Below are 8,273 nucleotides of genomic sequence, written 5' to 3'. Positions count from 1 at the left end.
TTCGCATAGGCCCATCATGGTAAGTTGTTCTAGTCCTTCATGTCGCTCGATGCGGGATGTTACAGGTGGTATCAGAGCCGACATTTGGTGAAAGCAGTTCGATGAGGGTAAGGAGTGGCGCCGGGGCATAAGAGCCTGTACAAGGAGCGACTCCTAGTAGGCTTCTAGGATGACAACCCCCAAAGGGGAAAAGATCTGGGGCCAGTTGTAAGGTCGCATGATGAGGACGTCATGTGCTCAAGGGGGGAGAATGTAATACCCTAAGAGCCCAAAAAAGGGTAGTATATATCAAGAATAAGTAAGGAAGGAAACAACACCAATTGGCTACCTTTTGAACTGAATGTAGGCAAAGAACCCACGGGTTAAGCATGCTTGAGCTGGGGAAGCTCAAGGATAGGTGACCTCCTGAGAAGTTCGGGTAGGCCCATCAGGGTAAGTTGTTTCGGTTCTTCCTATCGCTCAATGCGGGATGTTATATTTTTTATGTAGGAGATGTCAACATTTAGATACAGAGAGCAAGGTTCGAAATTGTTGACAGTTTAACAGAAACTGTCGACATCTTGTGTAACACCCCCTCTCCTAGAACTACACGAGAAGAGGTGCTACAAGAAATATAAAATAAAACTGGCTGATAAACTGAAATCTGATACCATAACTGAACATCTCAATCAACTGGAATAAAAACTCTGAGTCAATACAGACTGGAAATCATAAACTTTGTCTAAGGGACAATCCCTCAACTGAAATATAAAATAGATCTAAACTGAGAAAACACTATAAAACTCAATAGACTCCCAGACATCTTTTATCTTGAGCGGCTCCACATACACACACTACTGAATACTGTTGCTAGGCCCCACATCAGATACTCCCTTGCCAGAACCTAGAGGGGTGAAGAGTACAAGGTGAGCTAAAAAGTTCAGCAAGTAATAAGCTAGGAAAAATACTGAAGCTGAATCGAAGAATATCGATACTGATAAATAACTCACTGAACTTGTACTGTATAATTATTGTCTGATTGCATTCATAAAAATGTAATGCACATAAAGTGTAAACTAAATGCAGGTATGCAACTTAGGCTCATAGGCCCACATAATCTGATAATATATACCTGTCTGATCTGAAACCTGCATACATAAAAACTATAAGCACATACTGTGGGCAATATGCCCCTAGCCCCCTGGTGGCCCCCAGGCGGGCAACTCATAAACTGAGTTGAAACTGAAACTGATGGGATCCCCGCGGACAAGCCGCCTGGCGCGCATAATGCAATGCAATGCTCACATAAATGCTAGCACACGATATGTAGTGCTCCATATAAAGTCATGCTCAATGCTCATACCAAAATGTATGCACATAATCTCACAAAATAATGCTGAACATGATATGATCTTCATCTATATATTAGAATACAAAGATTCAATGAACTATGATTTAGGGTATGGGTATGATTAACTTGTCATGTTCTGGCTTATGAATTCAATGTTGGAAGGTATTGAATACATTAATTGAATTAAACTTTAATTAGGACACACTGGAAGCTAAATTGGATTTTTGAAAAAGTCATCCGGATGTGATGAAAGACATGCGGATATGAAGAAGGCTCATCTAGATAGACTGACATTCAAAGCAGAAGCTATTCGGATATGAACTAGGACATCCCAATATCATTCTGGTCATTCGGATATCTCACTAAAGCATTTGGATATAACTGGGGACTATTCGAATGAAAAATTCAACTTTTGAGGGAGGCATCCGGATATCAGGCGAGACATCCGGATATTATCTTGACCTTTTCGAATGTATAAACAAACCATCCGAATATCATACTCGAAGAACTTTAGATACATCCGAATACGATACAACATATCCGGATATTAGAACTTAGAGTAATAGAACTTGCAATCCAAAATGGATGAGGATTAATAGAAGAGGATTAATGGAACTTGCAATCCAAAACGGATAAGGATTAATGGAACTTGCAATCCAAAAGGGATAAGGATTAATGGAACTTGCAATCCAAATTGGATATAAGGATTAATGGAACTTGCAATCCAAAATGGATAAAGATTAATAGAACTTGCTCGTAACTTCACTGTTATACGCATATATATATATATATATACGTCTCTGCTTATTGATATAAATCTGAAAACTACAACGAAGAACTGGAATAATCTGAAATCAAAACTGATATGAACCTGTAATGAAAGGGATTACAGGAAGAATACTTGCCTGATAGAACTCTTTGATCGAACCCTGGAGCGATCCTGAAGACTCTAGCAAGCCTCTGCTATCTCTTGGCCTTTCTGTTCTTCACACGGCATGAAGAAAAGCTAAGCTAATGGGCTCTATATATAGACATAAAGTCCTAGATCTCTTTCATTTTATAACTTGGAATCTCTCTCCCAATTGAACTTGGAGACTCTCAAAACCTTCTCATACTAGCTGTTGTCTGGTTGTCATGTCTTGTTGATGTACTGACCACTATTTCATGATACCTCCGCCGTTGAGGGCTTCTGGTCCTGTTTTACACCCTTGGGTTTTCATTTTTTCGAGGCACGGAATGAGGGTTCCTTCTAGGTGGTGGCAATCTAGGCCTATCCTCCTGTGGAGGCGTAGATCGGGAATGTGAATCGGGAGTAGCCACTTGATAGGAATCAGCTCCCGCCTTGGGCTGAGGTTCAAGAGGTGGCATAAACTTTTTCAGAGTATCCGACAATGTCCCTCTAGGCATCATACTTTGGAGTACACCAGCTATGTCTCGTAGTGCTTGCATGCTTTCAACGTGTTGTTGTCTCAATGCTTCATACTCTTCCCACGGGACCGTACGTGATGGCTATCGTGAGGTCCCAGCTTAATCAGTAAGGAGTGATCCTGAGCTGACGTTAGGTGGAGCTGGGATTGGTAGGTTCCCCATCTGCTGTTTGGAGAAGCGGAGCAATCACCCCCTTGTGTTTGAGCATTATGAGGAGGTGGAGGAGCTCCTTGTTGTTGAGAGTTCCGTGGTGGCGGGCGTGTTTCAACGCCTTGAGAGAGAGTTCGTCGGTGCACATGTATGTTTGCCATTCTTAAGTTGACTTTTTGTCTTATGTTTCCCACAAACGGCGCCAATTGTTTTTACCAAAATACAACAATCTATTTTTAATTGAGAAGAGACACAAGAGTCTTGGGATTCGTGTCTTCACTGATGAGAATCTTGACGAGTAATTGGATCTGGTAGAGGTCCAGATCTGGTGATCTTACAGAGTTGAGGGTCTGATAGATCTGATGGTCTGATGGATCTGGTAAATCTGGTGGGCTGATGATTAGATGGCCCAAGATGAACGACTGACCTGAGGATGACGAGTGGGCTCAGATGAACGAGTGACCTGAGGATGACGAGTGGCCTCGGATGAACGAGTGACCTGAGGATGACGAGTGGCCTCGGATGAACGATTGACCAGAGGATGACGAGTGGCCTCGGATGAACGAGTGACCTGAGGATGACGAGTGGTCTCGGATGAACGAGTGACCTGAGGATGACGAGTGGCCTCGGATGACGAGTGACCTGATGGTGGCGAGTGGCCGTGACCGAGTGACCTAAGGGCGACGAGTGGCCGTGACCGAGTGACCTGAGGGTGACGAGTGGCCTTGCTGACCGAGTGACCTGAGGATGACGAGCGGTCTCGGATGAACGAGTGACCTGAGGATGACGAGTGGTCTCGGATGAACGAGTGACCTGAGGATGACGAGTGGCCTTACTGACCGAGTGACCTGAGGGTGATGAGTGACCTTGGTGACGAGTGGCCTACAAAACGAGAGCACCGTTAGGAAGCGGATGGGGGTCCCCGCGCAAACCCTCTGATGCTTGAGTCAGATCTCGAGAGAAAATGAGAAAAGTGTGCTTCAATTACTCAAAATTGCGTACCTTGTGATGAAGGCATGGTCTCATATTTATAGCGGAGGAGAGAGAGAAGACGTGCGAGAATCAAGGCGAGAATCTCGCAGCCCATTTTTATGATTTCGCGGCCCATCCGAGAGGGAAAAGAGGAGAGATTGGCCCAAGCCCACTCGACTATGACCAAGTAGGGGGCCACCCGATCATGCCTTTTTTTGCCCTTTTCCTTGGCTCGGTTTTGAGTGGCTCCCATATCTCAACTTCAAGCCCGATTTTCACATTGATTCAGGTCAAATCTCTCAAAACTCAAAACATGAAAGTTGTAGATAATTCTCTTGGATTTCCACAAGATATTGAATCAGCTCAATCGGAGCTCGTATGAGAAAGTTATGCTTGAAAAACAAAAGTAGTGTCATACCCACTTGGCATAACCGAGTGGGCCCTCCCCACTTGGTCTTTGCTCGACCTCTTGCTCCTTCTGCTTATTTCCTTGACCTCCTACAACCCGTTGGGCCTTTGGGCTTCATGTCCATATCTCGTGACTTTTTTAGGTCTTGTAATACTCCAAGTTTGCAGGGCATATCAACGCCAAATCTCATCACACCTTTAATAGGCATGACTCTCAACTAAACGTGGTCACCTACCTCAAACTCGAGGTGTCATCATCGCTTATCTACATAGCTCTTCTTTCTGTCTTGGGCTCTTTTTCATTCTAGCTTTGATAACTCGAATCTTTTCTAATGTCTGCTCAATAGTTTCAAGACATAATAAAACCCTATCACCAATCTCTTCCCAATATATCGGCCATCAACGCGGTCGCCCATCCAAAGCCTCATACGGTGACATTCCAATACTTGAATGGAAACTATTATTGTAGGCAAACTCTACCAAAGGTAGATGCTCATCCCAACTACCTTGGAAATCTAGAACACAAGCTCTCAACATGTCTTCAAAAGTCTTGATAGTCCTCTCTGACTGACCATCTGTCTAATGATGAAATGTTGTGTTGAACTTCAACTGAGATCTCAATGCATCATGCAAAGCTCCCCAAAAATGAGAAGTGAAACGAGGATATTGATCTGATACAATGCTGGATGGAACACCATGTCACTTCACTATCTCCTCAATATAATTTCTGGCAAATCTATTCAATGGATAAGTCTTCTTGATAGGTAGAAAATGGGTTGATTTATTCAAACGATCAACAATCACCCATATAGCATCATAGCCTCTAATCATCCTGGGTATACCCATCACAACATCCATAGCAATATTATCCCATTTTCACTCCGAAATAGGCAATGGAAGTAATAAATTTGTGGTTTTCTAACGTTCCACTTTATCTCGCTAGCATACTGATCGGTGTTGTCGAACACTGATAGATTAGATGAATAATGATTCGGATTTGCAATAAGGGTACAACCCAAAGTCGTCTCCCAACGAACCTCAAACGGATCTGTTAAAACAAGATTAAACGAGGGGGGTTGTGATGAAAATCGAAATATAAACGTTCAAGAATGAAACAACGATGAAGTAAAATGTAACCCGCTACAAACCCTACCTCCTTACCACGGTAATCCTTGTCTCGTTTATGAAAACAATATGTTTTGGTTTGATTTTCTTTTGATTTGAAAAACTCTTCTACAACCGTAAAAGATTAAATCCAATCGAGCAATCGCTCATACAAATATACCGTTTCTTTCTAATCAAAGCCTCAATCGAGTACGTCAATTAAAACCATCCAAAGATCATGCATGCATTCACACAATCGCATAAAATAAACAGACATAAACTTAGAGAAGGAAAAGAAACAGAATCATCAATTAAAACATGAAAATCGAGTTCCAAATCGGATTCAACAATATGACCGAGACTCAAACCGGGCAAGAGGTACGAGAATGTAGTGAATCACAAGTGAATTAGCCTTCCATCTTCTTGGTTGAAATTGTGAGAATTCTCCCAAAATCGGCCACTCCCAAAATCGGCCACTTAATGTGCTTAAATAGAGCTTAGGGAGGAAACCCTAGGTTACCGCAACTTCACAGCCGATTTCGAATAGGATAAAGTGAGTTCTGGGCTTTGGAACCTTCATAAAAATTGTCGATCAGGAAGAGTAGATGAATTTGGGCTTTTAAATCACTTGATTTAGATATCAGACGCCCAAGTTATAGCCTTTTAAAGATTCAGCATCTGTGCAGCTTTCCTAATTTGACCCAACTTTCTGGTCCCGACTTTGAAGAGATGTTTGGAGGCCCAAACGAACTTGAATTTGGACAAACCATACCATTCCAGAAATCCCAAGAAGTCCTATACAATATCTCTGAAGACATCATTCATGTTCTGGGATTGTAACTTGGTCAAAAACTTGAAAGAAGCACAGAAGGTCAAATTTGTGAGCACACTTTTGCTTCTTTGTTTCCAATCTCCTTGTTTCCCTTCTTGCCATCAAAATTCCTCATGACCTAGGAAACCATAATCTGTCCAAAATAAGATAAAATAGAGTGAAGCCCAATTCCTATAAAATAAAATAAAACAAAATCAAGATGAATAAAATGATACAACTAACGTGCAAAAAGACTAAATATGAGGGCTAAATAATATGAAAATATGCGCTCTATCAAATTCCCCCATACTTAGACTTTTGCACTCCTGGGAAAAACACTAGACACTAACACTCAATAACAAAATGGATGTGAAAAATGCAAAATGAGAGGCACGGCAAGTTTTATAGGAATTCAACACTCAAAGATCATCTTTCTTACACTTCCCAGACAAACAAGTAGCATGGCAATTTTACTTGGCAAGACAAGTCAAAATAAGCAAACCCTCATAAAATAAGAATATGCTCTCAAGTTCCTCAAATGCTATGCCTCACTCCACTCAATCACAATTCCACTACTAGATATGCTCATCTTCTAAATCTCCACTCTCAATGCTTTTTGCATGCAAATCAAAAGGACTTTTATTCATGGCTCTGAAAAGGATAAGAAGATAACAATGAAAAGTAAAGTAAACCTTAGGAAGAAAACATTCAAGACAACCCAAGATCAATGAAGAACTATTAAGCAAGCAAAAAATAGACACAATTTTTTTTTTTTGAAAGGTGGGTGCGTTTTACGCTCCATCCCAACCTTTGTGAGTGCGTTATACGCTCCATCTCACCTTGGCGAGTGCGTTTTACGCTCCATCTCACCTTGGCCTTTGGCCTTTCTATCTATTTTTCTTTTTGATTCCAAAGGAATTGCTTAATATGTTGCCATAATCAAAGGATGCAATGAATGTTCTTCAACCTAAAGAAGGGGAAAGATTTTTTTTTTTTTTGTAAGATGAAAGAGTACCTTAATCATCTTTTCACATGCACGAGCACTGATAGCTTCAATAAAGATTCAAAACAAGCTCTGGAGTGATACCCATAATTAGTGAATGCACGCATATCATAAGAAAGAACAAGCATGAGCACAAATATCCTCACAAAGACTACCTCAATCAACCCACCAAGCCAAACTCATTGCCAATTTACTTGAGAGACCAAAAAGATAAGATCGACTTTGTAATCATGCCAAATTCTTTTAAACTCAATTTGCCTCATTTTTTCAAAAATCTTTTTTTTTTTTTTTAAAAGAATCTTCTATTCTAAAACTCCCCCCCACACTCAAACATTACATTGTCCTCAATGTAAGCATGCAACAAGAATCAGGTATAGGACAAGTAAGAAAAGTAAGGAGAGAGAAACAGCCTGAGTTTGTCAATTGTCAATTGTAGGCGGCGTTGAGGAGATGCAGCTCCTCCACAGTATGTTCCTGAAAGCTCTCATAGAATGGCTTAAGCTGCTGCCCGTTCACTGTGAATTTCGTCGTAGTCGACCCGTCCATGATCTCAACTGCGCCATAGGGAAAAACATGAGTAACCATGAAAGGACCAACCCATCTAGAACGCAACTTACCAGGCATCAACTTTAGGCGTGAATTGTAGAGGAGGACTTTATTGCCAACGTTGAACTCCTTCTTGGCAATCAATTTGTCATGTGCAGCTTTGGCCTTTTCCTTGTAGATCTTGGAGTTCTCATATGCCTCTAACCTCAATTCCTCAGGTTCTTGCAATTGAAGCTTCCGCTGGGAACCAGCTTCTTTCATGTCCATGTTGCATTGCTTCACCGCCCAATAGGCCTTATACTCGATCTCTACCGGCAGATGACATGCTTTTCCAAAGACCAGTCGATATGGGGACATGCCGATCGGGGTCTTGTAGGCCATGCGGTAGGCCCAAAGTGCATCTTCCAACCTTTGACTCCAGTCTTTCCTGTTGGGCTGGACTGTCTTCTCTAGAATGTGCTTGATCTCTCTGTTTGAAACCTCAGCCTGCCCATTAGTCTGTGGATGGTAGGGCGTCGCCA

General features: G+C 41.8%; 1 protein-coding gene across 1 annotated transcript; it reads right to left on the bottom strand.

The window, feature by feature from the left end:
• Nucleotides 1–7,632: 7,632 nt before the first annotated feature.
• Nucleotides 7,633–8,019, bottom strand: LOC127787564 (uncharacterized). Its single transcript, XM_052315626.1, has 2 exons — nucleotides 7,824–8,019; nucleotides 7,633–7,760 (listed from the first exon to the last, which is right to left on the bottom strand). Exons 1-2 carry the CDS (start codon nucleotides 8,017–8,019, stop codon nucleotides 7,633–7,635), a joined length of 324 nt encoding a protein of 107 aa, XP_052171586.1.
• Nucleotides 8,020–8,273: the final 254 nt, after the last annotated feature.

Source organism: Diospyros lotus, chromosome 12 (assembly GCF_014633365.1).
Source record: "Diospyros lotus cultivar Yz01 chromosome 12, ASM1463336v1, whole genome shotgun sequence".
NCBI classification, from domain to species: Eukaryota; Viridiplantae; Streptophyta; class Magnoliopsida; order Ericales; family Ebenaceae; genus Diospyros; species Diospyros lotus.
Note: the sequence above shows the minus strand (reverse complement) of the source record. Positions and strands in the feature narration are given on the sequence as shown.